The sequence below is a fragment of the Phascolarctos cinereus genome, unplaced genomic scaffold (genome assembly GCF_003287225.1).
Source record: "Phascolarctos cinereus isolate Bilbo 61053 unplaced genomic scaffold, phaCin_HiC Scaffold_3;HRSCAF=262, whole genome shotgun sequence".
NCBI lineage: Eukaryota > Metazoa > Chordata > Mammalia > Diprotodontia > Phascolarctidae > Phascolarctos > Phascolarctos cinereus.
Genome location: NW_027555736.1, coordinates 2,033,347 through 2,047,914, shown reverse-complemented (window position 1 = coordinate 2,047,914; position 14,568 = coordinate 2,033,347). Strand labels below are relative to the sequence as shown.

The 14,568-nt window shown below is 51.8% G+C and overlaps 1 protein-coding gene across 2 annotated transcripts in view; it reads left to right on the top strand.

The window, feature by feature from the left end:
• DPYSL4 (dihydropyrimidinase like 4) overlaps positions 1-7,602 on the top strand; it is a 68,680-nt gene extending 61,078 nt beyond the window's left edge. For both annotated transcript variants that reach the window (XM_078150681.1, XM_020973077.2), the window contains 2 exons: positions 5,632-5,803; positions 6,303-7,602. In XM_078150681.1, coding sequence (XP_078006807.1) covers positions 5,632-5,803; positions 6,303-6,394 — 264 coding nt within the window. In that variant the 3' untranslated portion in view covers positions 6,395-7,602. The remainder of the gene's footprint in view (positions 1-5,631; positions 5,804-6,302) is intronic.
• Positions 7,603-14,568: the final 6,966 nt, after the last annotated feature.

Genomic DNA, 14,568 nt, shown 5'->3' with positions numbered 1-14,568 from the left:
CCTGGGTGCCAGTCCTAGAAGTCAGCTATCCTGAAAAGACCCTGAGAAACATATTGCTTTGAGAAAACTGTATTCAAAGAAGCAGCAAGGGACAATGTGGGAGCCCACAGCCTTCCACTTGGGATGGGCTGGAGGGCAGTGAGCCTGACAGAGAATGTCTCAGACTGTGGCTTCTGCTTGGCAGGCATTGGGCCAGCTTCGGGATAATGCAGCCAGGCTCCCCAAGGAGTGGCTGTGGAGTGCTGGTTAGGATGAGGCTCCTCATTTCTAGCTCATGTTCTCTCTCCTCTCCTCTCCTCCTCTTCTCTCTCCTCTCCTCTCCTTCTCTCTCCTCTTCTCTCCCCTCCCCTCCTCTCCTCTGTCTCTGTCTGTCTCTCCCTCCTTCCCCCCATCTCTTTCTCTGTCTGTCTGTCTGTCTGTCTGTCTGTCTCTCTCTCTCTCTCTCTTCCCCTCTCCCCTCTTAGGTCTGTACTTGACTTTTCCTCTTGCTTCCACTCTCCCACCCCACTGTCTCTTCCCTGTCTTTGCTGTAAGCCTATCAGGGCTGTGGCCCTTAGGCCACTGTAGGCCTCAGGAGGAAGATTAGGATGCTCTGTCTCTCTTCACTTGCAGATACCCTCTTGGGCTGAACAAGATGAGTGTGTGGGTGTGTGCTGGGGCTAGCTTGCCTCCCCCAGGGCACATTCTCTCCTCTTCTTCAGCACTGATTGCTGCTTTCCCTTGGCCCTTGTGAGCTTTGGGAATGATGCCAGTTCTCCACCGACCCACCAGGGGTTAGGAGGGAATCCAGCTGACCACCCTGGGAGAGGGGCATGAAAAGGAATCACTATTTAAAGAATGAAGATTTGTAGTACACTAATTTTTATTTACCCTTCTGTGCCTTCAGGAGTGGTATTTCTGTTAATTCCTCTGCTGCCATCCTGAGGGCACTGCTTGGTGTACATTCTTAGCTATGTTAGGGAAACAGTTAGCTAACAGCATTTGCCGTCCAAGGATGGGGCCAGCCCAGGACAGAGACACTTGGCATGGGCCAAGTGGCCACTGATGATCAATTCTTTGGTTGTGGCCACTCTCTGCCCCCAGGAAGCCCAGTTTGCTTTCAGTCGAGTGCCTTCAGGTTGGGGTCTATGGGGCAGGGGAGAATGGTGGCTCCCAGGGCCAAGGTGAGGGTTAATTCCTCCTGAACTATGCCCTTCACCAGAAAACATTTACCAGGTCCTGGAATTATATGGATCCTTCCTTGGTCCCTGGGAGAGGAGCCAGAAAGTCCCTAGGGGCCAGCCCCATGAGTCAGGGAGAGACCTGGGAAAACTCTTAATGGTAGAGAATGGGGAGGTGGCAGGGGCGGGGGTGGGGGGAAGCAGGGCAGGAAAACCCAAAGGGACCAGACCTTCTGAAAGGCTTAGTGGGCCCAGGGCAAGGATGGGGAGTAGGCTTTTGCTTGGGCTGAGAAAGAGAACAAAAGCATCTCAGGGAGGGTCTTGGAAGGGAGCATAGTCCCCTGGAGAGATTTTTGGACAGATAGGAGAGCTAGAGCATGTTTGAAAGAGTACTTTCTGTGGTGGGTTTCCACACCAGGGAAGGGTGAGCAGAAAGGAAGCCCCTGGCTCCAGGAACTTCCTTCCTTACTTGAGGTCTGGAGAAGTGGACTGAGGCCTGAGGAGTGTCGGGACATTCAGAAGGAAAGAAACTGAAGGCTAAAATCCTCAGAATGGCGTGTAGGCTTCCTCCCTCCCTAGGCTGTGAGCAGTGTCCATCCACAGCTCTCTTCATGAGTCCTGGGCAGACTGGGGGGACCCGCTCCCCCCAGTAGCAATGGCCCCTTGAATAGGGTGGGACCTAAGCACTGTGTCCCTGGGAGCCTTGCCTTCTGTACACTCTGTTCCCCTGGGATGGGAGAGCTCCAGAGAGGAAAGGAAGGACAGAAATAAGGGCCAGGGAGGTTTGGGACAGGGGTGCAATAGGTGCCGCATGTATAGCCCATGGCGGTGGCCTAGGCTATCTTACGTCACTGTGAGGTCTCCAAGCACCTGGGACTCCACGACTGACTCCCTGAGTCCATCAGCACTGGGCCATGACCCTGATGATTCTGAAAAGAAGGGAGCTCATGCCACCCCCTCTGGAAACCTTGTGCGTTAGCATTATGGGCACTGGCCTGGCTGAGGGCATCACCTCTGCTCTGGACCTTCTACTGCCTCGGCCAACTCGTGACCTAGCCTAAGCCACAGCTGGGCCCCCTGCCCCATGCCCCCAGGCAGCCTGGGTCAGCTGACGAGGCACCCCAACACGGGGGCAGCCCTCCCAATGGTATTTGCAGAGCAGAGAGCTAAGGGTGGTGGGTGGACAGACATTTTCAGGCTTGATGTAAGGAAAACCTCCTCCCATCCACACTGTCACCCAAAAGGCCGCACCTGCCTTGGGTCCTGGTTCCAACCTGTGCTTGTGACTCTCTGTCCGGTCCAGGTTTGACCACACGATCCCAGCTAGGGCAGGTCTTTCCTGCCTTTCCTGAGATCCTTTAACTTGGGGAGGGAATGCCATAACCTTCAGGGATGAGAGACCCCAAAGTGTGGGATATGGCCATGGAAAATGGGAGATTTGATCCTTTCCCAGTGGCCATGAAATCACAGTCACCCAGGACTGATCTTTGTTTTACTTCCTCACACAAAAAGCAGCTCGATTAGACCAGGGTGTGCATGACTAGCAGCCTCCTCTCAGCCTTGTTGGGATGAGGAGTAACATTAGCCTTGAGGCATTAGCATCTGCCGGTTGTGTTGATGGCCCTCTGAGCACGTCCTCAGCCTCTAGAGAGCCTCCCAGGGTGCTCTTCAAGGCACAGTCCAGGGAAGGCTTCACCAGGTCGGGGCCAGGTTCCTGCCCAAGGGAGCAGTGAATGTCTGATAGATACAGCCACTGGGGGTCGGGGTGATTTCAGCGTGCCTGAAGGTAGGGAGCACCCATGCACCCCACCTTTAAAATGCTGTTATTGGGCAGAAGGCCAAAAGCACAGGGTACAGACCCAGGGAGTGGACAGAGATTGTGCACTAGACACAATTCATATGGAAGCCACTGTTGTGGTGAGCACCCCACTCTGGCTATCGTGGGACAGAAGGAAATGTCAGCTCTGCACACCCACGGTCCAACAAGGGGCATCAGAAAGCAGCCTGGGGGACGTTCCCTCTGGCTTGTGGCTCAGCCAGGCTCAGCTTTTCTCATTTCTGCATATTTGATCACATCTTGGGCCCAGTGTGTGCACTCACACTCACAAGCACACACACTCATACCCACACATATATGCCTACATACATATATGCTTCCTCCCCTCTTTTTCCTGCTTGGGTTGCAAAATCCGCGCTGGCTGTGGATGGAAATGTTCTCTCCCCTCCTTTCCTCTCCCCATCCTCTCTCCCCTTCCCTCCCCTCTTCTCTTCTCCCCTTCTCTCCTCTTCTCTCCTTTTCTTTTCTCTCCTTCTCTTTCCCCTCTGGGTGACCCTTCTCCGTTTCTCTCTAGTTATGAACCTACACATTATTTCCTTGAGACCCTGGCCACAGTTGCTCGCCCTCCATAATAATAAGAGCGCGTGTGCATTGTTCCATCCGTCCGCAGCCTTGGCTGGTGAAGTAGAAGTGCCCGCTTGATGAGCTGTCTTTCCTTCTGAAAGGAGGAGGCAGGGAAGGGGAGCTGGATTGAGGGGCTGCAAGGCCAGGCCAGCAGGTGCACTCTGGCATTCAGATGGAGAAGTGATAGAAAATGGAAGGCCACAGTGACCACGTTCCTTTAATTCCCTCGTGTCCCAGGAGAGTTGTGGACCCCCAAAGGGAGGCTTGGGTGGATTCGCTCTGGGATGGGATCGGCATCTCATCTCTGGGGGCTTTTTTTCACTAAGCTCCAGTCCTCTCCACACCTATGGATGCTTCTGTGTGGTAGGGTTAGGACCTTCAGGTCTCCCAGGCCCTCCCAGCAGAGCACACTCTCTGGCCAGTCCCTGGTGCTGGCAGGGCTTCGAGGACAGGGCCGTCGACACCGTGGTCAGCAGGTGTCTGAGAATCTGCTGGAAGCTCAGAGATACTCATCCTCAGGTTGGCCACAGGCTTGGAATTGTTTTAAGCCTAGTAGCTCTTGAAGACCATCTGATAAAAAGGCAAGTGGCTTCTATCTGCCTTGCTAGAGTGGGAGAGCTCACCAATACTGAAAACATGGAAGCATCTTTTTCAGGAGCTGAAAGAGGCATCTGGCCCTGAGCTTGAGGTGCTTCTGCCAGATACATGAGAGCCAAGGGGAAGCTTAGGGATCATTTAGTCCAACCCTGTCAATTTACAGAAAAGGAAACAGGCAGCCCAGAGAGGGCAAGAGGCTTGGCCATGCTCACACAGAGTATGGGAGGCAGAGCAAAAGCTGGCTAGAGTACCTTATGTGCATCCCCGTTGGTGCTTGTGTCTATGATGTGGGCCCACAGAGTAAGGGTCATTAAGGGAACGAGCCGGAGCTCCATATGACTCAGCAGAACTGGAGCTGGGGCAGGCCCACCCAGCAAAGTCCCCAGTCAGCTCCCCTCAGGTCTGAGTCCCATTGCAAGAGGAAGGCCGATGGCCTCCAGTTTTTCATCACTTGAGAACAGCATTGGGGCGCAACAGGTGGCAGGAGCAAGCTGTGATGCCCACATGAGTCTGGACACAGCGTCAGGCCTGGCCATGAACATATGAGGGTCACAGAGCCTGGGCCTGCCTGCACAGCTCTAAGCAGCCTTGGCCAGTGCAGGCTCCTAGAGCCCAGGAAGGACCCAGTGTGGAATGACCAAGGATCAGGAGAGCAGAGACCATTCCAGCACCAAGGACAGGCCCCCTTCCCAGGGCCAGCCAAGCATGATGGGGGAGCCCCATCCTCTGGACACATGTGGGATCAGGATCATATCCCTATGTCCTAAGGAGATCCCTGTGGCCTAGACTTGACTCCAGTGGAGTCAATGGGCGGGCAGCGTCCTTGCCCTGCTAAGAAGTCATTCATGGCAGAGCTCTGGCTCTCATGTGGGAGCCTGGCACAGCAGGGCTCAAAGCCTAGCCTGGGTCCCCTCCCCCAGCCCCACCAGAGTGGGGTGAGCTCAGACAAATCCTGGCCTCTCCCTTGGCTTCAGAAGGAGGAGGAGGAATAGGGCTAGAAGAGTGCATCATTCGCTTCAACATTGGTTTGGGTTTTATTCCGTTAATAAGGATAATTCAGGCTGAGCCGATGTTTGGGGAACCCCCATCTAGGATTTTTGAGGGGACACCAGGGAGTGGAGCACAGAGGTGGAGTGGACCAGCATGGGGTCCTCGACCAGGGCCACTCACGTTCTGGGGACATTGTCCTTCCCACTCGGACCCTGGTTCAGCATGAGATCAGCACCTTTGGGCCTCCCTACTCAGGTGCCAGGCCCTTCTAATGTGGGGCCATGCCCCAGCCATGCTCAATGTTGAAAGAGGCAGGCACCCCCCACATGTGCCTTCCCAGGAGAGTCAGCACTGCAACCCCATTCCATGTGCTCCCTGTCTCAGGGGGACCATGCGCTGATGCCTCCCAGCCCAGGCTCTGCCCTGATTGTTCTGTCTCTGTCCTTTTCCCTTTCTGTTCTGCTCCTCCCTGCCCACCACCAGCTGGCTGAGATTCACGGTGTGCCAAGGGGGCTTTATGATGGACCAGTCCATGATGGGATTGTAACAGCCAAATCAGCAGCCCCGACACCAGCCTCCAGAATCACCTCCTGCCCTGGCAAAATCACAGTCCCCCCCATCCGCAACTTGCACCAATCCGGATTCAGCTTGTCTGGTAAGTACCTGGGAATAGGAAGGGACAGGGAGGTCTGGAGACAGCCATGGGTCCCCTCATCTCAGACCCCAGGGAATTGTCAATGCTGCTGACAGTAGTGGGAGTGGTGTCATGGGTGGAGTGCTGAGCTAGACACCAAGTGATGAACTCGGAAAGGCCAGGTCACCCTGGTGAGGCTCAGTGGGTCTAAGTTCCTTCTCCCTCCACCTCCAGCATCCTAGAACTTTGGTACAGATCTGAATCGGGGGAGGGGGAAGGTAACCCAGGGGGTGCACTCTGACAGGGGCACCTGGTCCTGCTGCCTTGGTACAGCTGGTGGCACAGAGCCCAGGTGGTTTGTGGAACAGCCTCTTCTCCTGCCCAGCAGCTGTCCTTGTGGGACCCCATCAGCCCACAGCCCAAAGCCCTCCCCATACTCTGTCCATGCAAACAGGCAGGCTTCCCTGGGAGCTTGGGATCTGGGAGAAATCTCCAGCTTCCTGTCTTCCTTCCTTGCCAGGCTCCCAAGCGGATGACCACATCGCCAGGAGGCCAGCCCAGAAGATCATCGCCCCTCCAGGAGGACGGTCCAATATCACATCCCTATCCTAGAGAGGGCCTTCCCAGCCCTCAGCTCTGGCTCTCATCGGCCACCTACTAAACTTGTGAGAAGGGCCCTACTTTGTCTCCATTGTCCCCCCCCCCGTAGGCCTTCCTTTCTGAGAAGTCTGGGTCCCCTTGTAAGACACCACCCTGAGAGAAGGCAGGCCCAGGGGAGTCGGCACTGACTGCCCACAGAAGTGGAGTGGGGGCATTTCCAGGCCCACAGCTCCAACTGCTATCTGGCCTCCTGCCATGCCCAGCCTCCTCCAAGGAAGAATTCGAAAGAGCAGCAGCTGCCTCAGAGCTCAAGACCCTCCATTAGGCAGAGATGGAGCAGGGCACCAAATGTTAAAAATGGCACTTGTCTGATGCCCTTCCATTCCCTTCAGCATTGACCAAGCATCTGCCCTGGGGTGGACCCGGGCTGAGCACAGAGACACAAAGACAAAACTGAAGCAATCTTTACCCTTAGGCAGCCCTGCTCATAGGACACAGCCAGTCCCTGCAGGCCCCCCTGCCCCCGGAGCTTGGCCATAGGGTGCTTTCTAGGCTTGCCCACTGCCAGGGAGAGTGAGAGGGAATTCTCCCCCCCGGGTCTCGAGCCCTGCTCTGTTCTGACTGCCTATGTGTTTCTGAGGGCTGCAATCATCAGTAATAATGAAGCCTCGGTTTCCTGCCTGCCACTCACTGTCCTGAGTCCCTAGCCGGGCCCTTTCCTACCCACACTGCCATAAGCACCATCAATGTCCTTACCCATCCCCCTTCAGGGGCCTAGACTTAGGAGGAGGCTGGCTTCAGCTCAGGCCTTTGCCACCTCAACTGCATTGTTTTACATTTCCAAGGACCAAACGTTAGCCCAGTTCTAGACAAATGTTAAGGCCATTAGATAACTAGTGTTTGTATTTGTTACAAAACCAGAATTTCCCTTGAGCTCTTTGGAAGCTGTGAAGTGACTCAATCTTCTCTGTCATTCCACATAGGATGCATGCTAGTGCTAGGACAGACCGTGTGCTCCTTTGGGATCAATGAATTTGGACCAGCTGGCTAGAAACCCCCCAGGAGCTGGGTTTCATTAGCCTGCTTCCCCTTCTCTTGCATGGGACCTCTGGAAACACTGTGCCCTCCACCCTTCCCCAGGGCTCACCCCCTTCCCTTCACTTGCGTCTTAGGCCCTGAAAATAACCCACTAATAAAGGTGTATTCGACCCTTCCCATCAGCTGGGGCTGCTTGGGCCCGTGAGTGGAGAAGGATGGGAGTCTGGGCTACTCTGCACTGGGAGGAAGTCTGAGATTCTCCCAATGTCCATCTGTGCATGGTTCAGCGGGGGCAGAAGAACACCTCCAGCTGGGCGGCTCAGCACAGCTTTGGCACCTGGCGGGCCATGGCAGCTTTCCCTCTCTCAGCTTTCTGAGCCAGAGGGGACAGAGCCTTAGGGCAGAGAGGAGGTGAGAGGAAGGGCACAACCATGAGTTTTCATAGTGGGAGCTTTGGCTCACTTGCACAGAGCATGTGTTCTGCAGCACTGGGGCTTCTGGGCATAAACTTAAGGAGAGGAAAACAGGCATCATTCTCTCCCTGTTTCTCTAGGTCAGCCTTTCCTGCCATAGCATAATGGAATGTAGATTGTGACTTCTCAAGGTCAACAAGATGTCCTGTCCAAAGAGCCAGGAGACTCAATCTCTGGAGTTCTGACCCCCCCCTTCCCAATTTCCATGTAGGCAATTCCACTGAGTTCTTTAGAAAGTCTGGAAGAGGTCCTCCTTAAAACAGGGGGAGGCCACAGGTTGGGTATAAGACCTGGTGCAGAGGAGACTTATTCATTGCAGGGCTGTGGACTTGGGCAACATGGTACCCACTCTGTGTGGAATGGGTGGCGAGTGCAGTGGCTTCACCTCCATTCAGGGTCGGGTGGTGGGGATGGGATCAATGCTAATTCATGCCCTCTATGCCCTCTCGGGCAGCCTTTGCTAAATGCCTTGGCTGGACAATAGTCACTGCCCAATGTCCAGATCTTGGGTGATGAGTCCCTCTGCACTTAGCTAGGCTGGGCCTCAGACAAGAAACATCCAGTCCACCACGGGGCCTGTACTTGAAACCTTTCAAGCCAGGTAGGACCTAGTTAAGCTTGGGGCTCCCCTGGCAAAGCCAGCAAGAACCCAGAGTCACCTCCAGACCACAGGGAGGCCACAAGCACTGGAGAAGATAAGTCAAAGCAAGCCAGCAGCTTTGGCGTGACTCAACAGAATTAGTGGTCTAGGAATTCAAGGCCTGTGGGACTCTTCCTCAGATGTTTAGGGTAGATTGAGAGCATGGCAACCCAACTAACTATAGAGGAAATAACCTGCTCTAGGGTCCACACCATCAGCTCAAGGAAAGACCTTCCTGGAGACCAGACCCTGTGAAGTGGTTGTATCAGCCTGAAGCTTGCCACTCTGGGCCGGGTCTCACCCATGCAAGACAGTTCTGGTTCACAGGGTGTAAGCAGCGCCAACTCGAAACCTCCCGGGCTGGACATACAATTCAACAAGCATTTATTAAGTGCCAACTATAACCCAGGCTCTGTCACCCCTGTCTGCCCTTCAGACCCTACTGTCCCAGTCAGCCTTTTAGCACTTGGTCCTCCACACTTCCTGACCCTAAAAGTCATCCCTTTTCTGTGGTCCAACCACCCTCTAATAATGAGGGCCTGGGCTAAAGCTTGGTTATCCTCTGTCTCCTTCTGGAAGTCTTAGTACAGAAAAAACCAGCATAGGAGCACAGATTTAGAGCTGGAAGGGACCGTAAAAAGCATCTGTGTAAGAGTTCTCAAAGGGAAGAGAGTAAAAGAGAAGTCCAAAGGCCAGTTAACACACAAAAGGAAGACCCTAAATGAGCATGAGTGGACCAGCAGAGTCTTTGGCAGCACGCAGCATTCCCATTCAAAGCAGTCCCTAATTGCTACCATCAAGATGGAGGCAGGGGCCTCTCCAATTGTGGAGGCTCTTTGCTGGGACTGGTCTGCACCTTGCTTTGACATCCAAGCAGTGCGCAAGGAGGCCAAGTATTGAGCTGTTCTATCTTGGTTACAGTTTGCACCCAACCCAGACCTGCCTCCCATCCTATCTCTGACCCTCCTCCAGTCTTCTTGCTCACGTCACCCCCTTCCAACTGCCACCCTCAACAGCCCCTTCAGAATGTTCCTGCCCAGGGAGGGGGCTTTGTTCTAAACTGCCAAGACTCTTAAAGGACACCCCCACTCACCCATCTCAACCTCCCTCTGCCCCTGTCCCTGCCACCTGGCTCTGCCTGGGCTTCCACACAAATACTCATGATGTATGACATCAACCACCAGGGTTTAAATGAAACAAAGACTATGTAAAATTGAAGGTTTGCCTCCCAGCCTTCTCCTACCCAACACTTCCCCCAAATTCTTCTCTCCTGGAGTGTCTGCATAATATTCCTGAAGGGATAACAATGGTTAGTGAACAAGTGGTGGTGCGGGACATCTCTGAGACTCAGGACCGGAAGATGGAATGAACCTTAGAGAAACCCTAGAGAAATAGGTCCCATGGAAGGGAAGGACCTCAGTTCCACCAGTCACCAAGGTGTACATCAAGAGGGAACCCCATGAGCACAAGAGGGAAAACTGAGAAGATGAAAATTAGAGAGAAAACTGGTGACTGGGGAGACCTCAAAGAGCAAAGTTACATTGTTGATATCCAGGATGGGGGTGCCCCTAGCTGGTTTGGAAAGGTTTTGGCACACCTTCAAACTCCATAAGCATGCCACCTGTGGTTTGGGGGGCATGGGGGGGCCAGAGATCAATCGACAGTGCCAAGCAATGGTGGAACTGAGAGTAGGGAGCATCTAAGAGGGCAGTGAGGCAGGCACAGGCTGCTTATGCCCTGCTCCCCAAGCACCAGCTCTGCTGAGGGCAGGTCCTTCTGGACCGTTCACATACCCCATTCCCCAAGTGCCACCTCTAGGGCAGGAGCGGGAGGAACACCCTGAATTGTTTACATGCCTGCCTCCCAAACCCGGCTCTGTTCAGGCCCAGAAGGTGAATGAAACTTGGGTTTGGGCGACCAGATCCCATCTGAGCCTGATGGCTGTGAGGGGTGGGCTACCTAATAAGGCCTGCTGGTTTCCACGATGTCTGAGTGTTTGTCCAATGCCTCTTGTTAGAAGCCAGGCTCTGGCCTGAGTGCAATGGAGATTTTTCTGCCAGTAGAAGATTCCCCAAAGAATGACTGGTGGTAGCCACAACTCTCCCTACCCTCCTCCCTATAGGCATCAACTTGACCCACTGGGCATAGGCATAGACGAATACCCATCCTGTCCATCCTGGAATAGAGGCTGGACCTACTAAAAGAATTTACAGTGTAGATCACCCCCCAGGCCTCCACCTTCAGTCTGGTCATTCGGAGCCCAGCCTGTGAGGAAGGTCACTTATATAGCTGACCGTCTAGCCCAGGCCAGTGGCAGCCCCATGGCTGCATGTGGAACTTCCCTGGGCATAGAAATCATTCCATCTTGGGTTTAAGGCATCTCAGAGATCACCTAGTGCAAACTTTTTGTTTTGCAGGTGAGGAAACAGGCCCAGAGAGGGGGGAAGTGACTTATCCAAGGCTACACAGGTGATCAGGAGTGGAGCTGGGATTTGAACACATTTCCTCTGCTTATGCAGCCAGCATCCTTGGTACTATACCAGGCTCCCTCTCTGCTGGGCTAGTTCTTTGTTGGAGGCAGCATCTGAATGTGGGGGACCCCTTTGGCCAGATGTCTGATTGGCCCTCCTCGGACCACCCTGAGGGGGCTTTTCTAGATCTGAGAAGACCATCTCAAGGCTGGGTGGCCCAGACTCCAGGTTTTCTCAAACATCATGGCTCACACTGCTCAGACCTTAATACCTGACCCAGAGTTTGTCCACAAATCTCATTTTAAAAGCCCAGTTCTGAAAACTTACATTGCTGCAGCCCTTGAAAGTCCAAAACACCCACAGCATCTCATTGCTCCCTCCCCACAGCTTCCTGGGAAGCAGCATCTGCTGACCTTCCACAGAGGAGAAGACACTGCCTGCGCTTTGTCCACCTTCACATGCCTAGTGAGCGCTAGAGGCAAGATACAAGTCTAAGCTGCCACCAGGAGTCCCTAATCTTAGGAACACCAGAGCCCCTACTCACAATCCAAGAGAGTTCCGAAAGTCACAGGAGTGGAGAGCGGCCACCTTGTGTGACCCAGCTGCCGCAGGCCTAGCCATTGTAACACATCCACCAGGTGGCTGCCCAGCCTCGGCTTGAAGACCAACAAGGACAGGAAACACACCGTTACACACCAGTTCTCCTCCTTAGGATGTTTGCCCCAACTCCCAGCCTCAATCTCCTTCCCTCCAGTCTCCCCTCATTGCTCCTTTCAGGTCAAACAGGACTTAGCTGTTCCCTCTTCCATCTGAGAGCCCTGAACATCCGCAGCCCCTTCAGCTAACCTTCATCCACCATGGACTCAGGGGCCTTCTGTTACTGACCCAGTTGCCCTCTTCTGCCCACTCTAGAATAGATTGATTGATTGATTGATTGACAGGGCTTTGTGATTCCCTCCAATATACCATTTCCAGCTAGTTCCATGTTATTCTCCCTCAGACACTCTACCTTCTAGCTAAGGTGACCTATTAGCTATTTCCAAAACAAGATGTTCCATCTCCCACTACAGCCTCATACCAGCTGTTCCTCCCATTTCTACCTCTTGAAAGCCCTAGTGATAAATCAAGCAATCCATAGATTGATTGGCTTTTATTAAGCTTCTACTACATGACAGATTTTGAGGATATAAAGACTAAAGAGAAATGTCCCTGACCTTGGGGAGCTTACACTTGCCTGAAAGGATGTGCCATGTCCAGAAAAAGATACCTACAAAAATTCCCAAAAGAAACAAAAGGTTTATTTCAAACCTTTGAAAGATTTGTTTCAAAATATCAAATCTGTTTACAAACTGTGATCATTTTCCCTTAATGAGTCAATCCAAAAACTTCTGGTTTTGTTATTTTATTCTACTCTCGGATTATAAGTCGTGAAAAGTCCAATGACACGTATTCCAGAGATGGCCCAATTCAAAGCAACCAAGGCATTCCAAACAGAGCATTCTGCAAAGTGATGTTGGGAGGAAACCCAGCCTTCCATGTTTGTGCTCAGGACATAGCAAGAATCAGTCCTTTCTGTCCTGGCTCTGAGATGAGCCACTTTATTTTCCACTGGTATAGTTCATGGATCAAATGGGCAGCTTGGCTCATGAATCCTGCAGACACAGCAGCACTGTTTGAGAAGAAACCAGGAAAAACCCAGGAAAAACAGACCTGACCTCACGCCTTTCTCTAGAAGGGAAGTTCCAACATAGTTCATTCATCGCTGTTCCTCCTTGCTCCTGAACGGCTTAGCTCTCACACCTATATGGATGACTGAGGCTTCACTAATCATGGAATTGAAATATTGCCCCATGCAGCAAATGCTGCTGCTCCAACCTGTGGGTCAGAAACTCTTGGGACATGCAGGCCTATGAGAAACCTGGGAAAATGCACAGGATTCCTGAAAGATACTGGAGCCCTTTCCCCATCTACAAGGACACAGTTCATATCACAAAAGGGTTTTATTTAAAGGAAGCAGAAAACAAAGCAGGGACACCCACATATTAAATCAACTGTCCTTCATGGTTCATCCAAGATGACCACCTCTCTGCCCCTTCCAGGAAGCATTCTTGGCTCCATGACTTTGCTCAGGCTGCTCTCATGCCTGGCTGCACTCCCTCAACTCCGCCCCTCTCTTCCTTCAAGAATCGGCTCAAGCACCACGTGTTCCATGAAGATTTTCCTGAGTCCTCCTGAACTGTTACTGCCCTTCCTCCCAAACTCTCTGGGTTTAGAACAGCCTTGTACTCACATTACATTACAACACACACACACAACACACACACACACACACACACACACACACACACACACTTCCAACAATGTTCTAAAGATTCATACTGTTGGCTTAGGTTCTTAAAATCTAGCCACTGCTTTGATTTTTTTTTTTGCTTTTTGGTGAGGCGATTGGGGTTAAGTGACTTGTCCAGGGTCACACAGCTAGTAAGTGTTAAGTGTCTGAGGCTGGATTTGAACTCAGATCCTCCTACTCCAAGGCCAGAGCTCTATTCACTACACCACCTAGCTGCCCCTACTTCGATTCTTATAATCTAGGCAACAAGTCACTAACATTCAGACTCCTGAAGAGTCTGCCCAGAGGGGCAGCTAGGCGATGAAGTGGATAGAGCACCAGCCCTGGATTCAGGGGGACTTGAGTTCAAATATGGCTTCAGACACATGATACTCACTAGCTGTATGACCCTGGGCAAGTCACTTAATCCCACTGCCTAGCCAAAAAAAAAAAAAAAGACTGCCCAATATGACGGATGTTCTAATAAACCTTGTCTTTGCCTGAAAAAAAAAAGATTTATGTTGTCTGTCTCAGTAAGAATAAGGACTAGGGTATTCCTTGTATTTGTATCACCAGGACCTAATGTACTTCCTGGCACATAGTAGCTGTTTAATAAACGTTTGTTGATTAAGTGCCTAGCAGGTGCCAGGCAAGGTTTTAGGTTCAGTGACACAGACCAAAGTGAAACTGTCCTTGCTATTGAAAAGCTCAGTCTAGCCAAGGGAGAAATACATCCAAAGATAGGTAAGTAGATTAGATAAGTAAGCAGGTAGGAAAGAGATAAGTAGATAGATAGACAGTTGGATGGATAGATAGATAGATAGATAGATAGATAGATAGATAGATGGATAGATAGATAGAAATGGATAGAGCTAGATAGAGGTGGAGGAATAGATGAGATACAGAGATAACTAGCTAGAGATAGAGAGATAAGTGGTTGATAGAAAGAGATGAAAGATCTATGGCAGATAAATTCTTAGAAAGATGACATCTGGATAGTTAGACTAATATAGACATAAAGAGGTAGATAAAGCTAAATTGGAGACAGAGATAGATGATATATGAATAGATAGAGAGTATATAGAAAGACAGATAGTGATGGTGATGATGATAGGTAGATGACAGATAGATGAATAGATCTGTGTGCTTAGCACAGTGCCTGAGGCCATAGTAAATCTTTATTGACTGATCGAGAGAAAATTGAGCTCATGATTAATGGCCTTGACTTTTTTTGT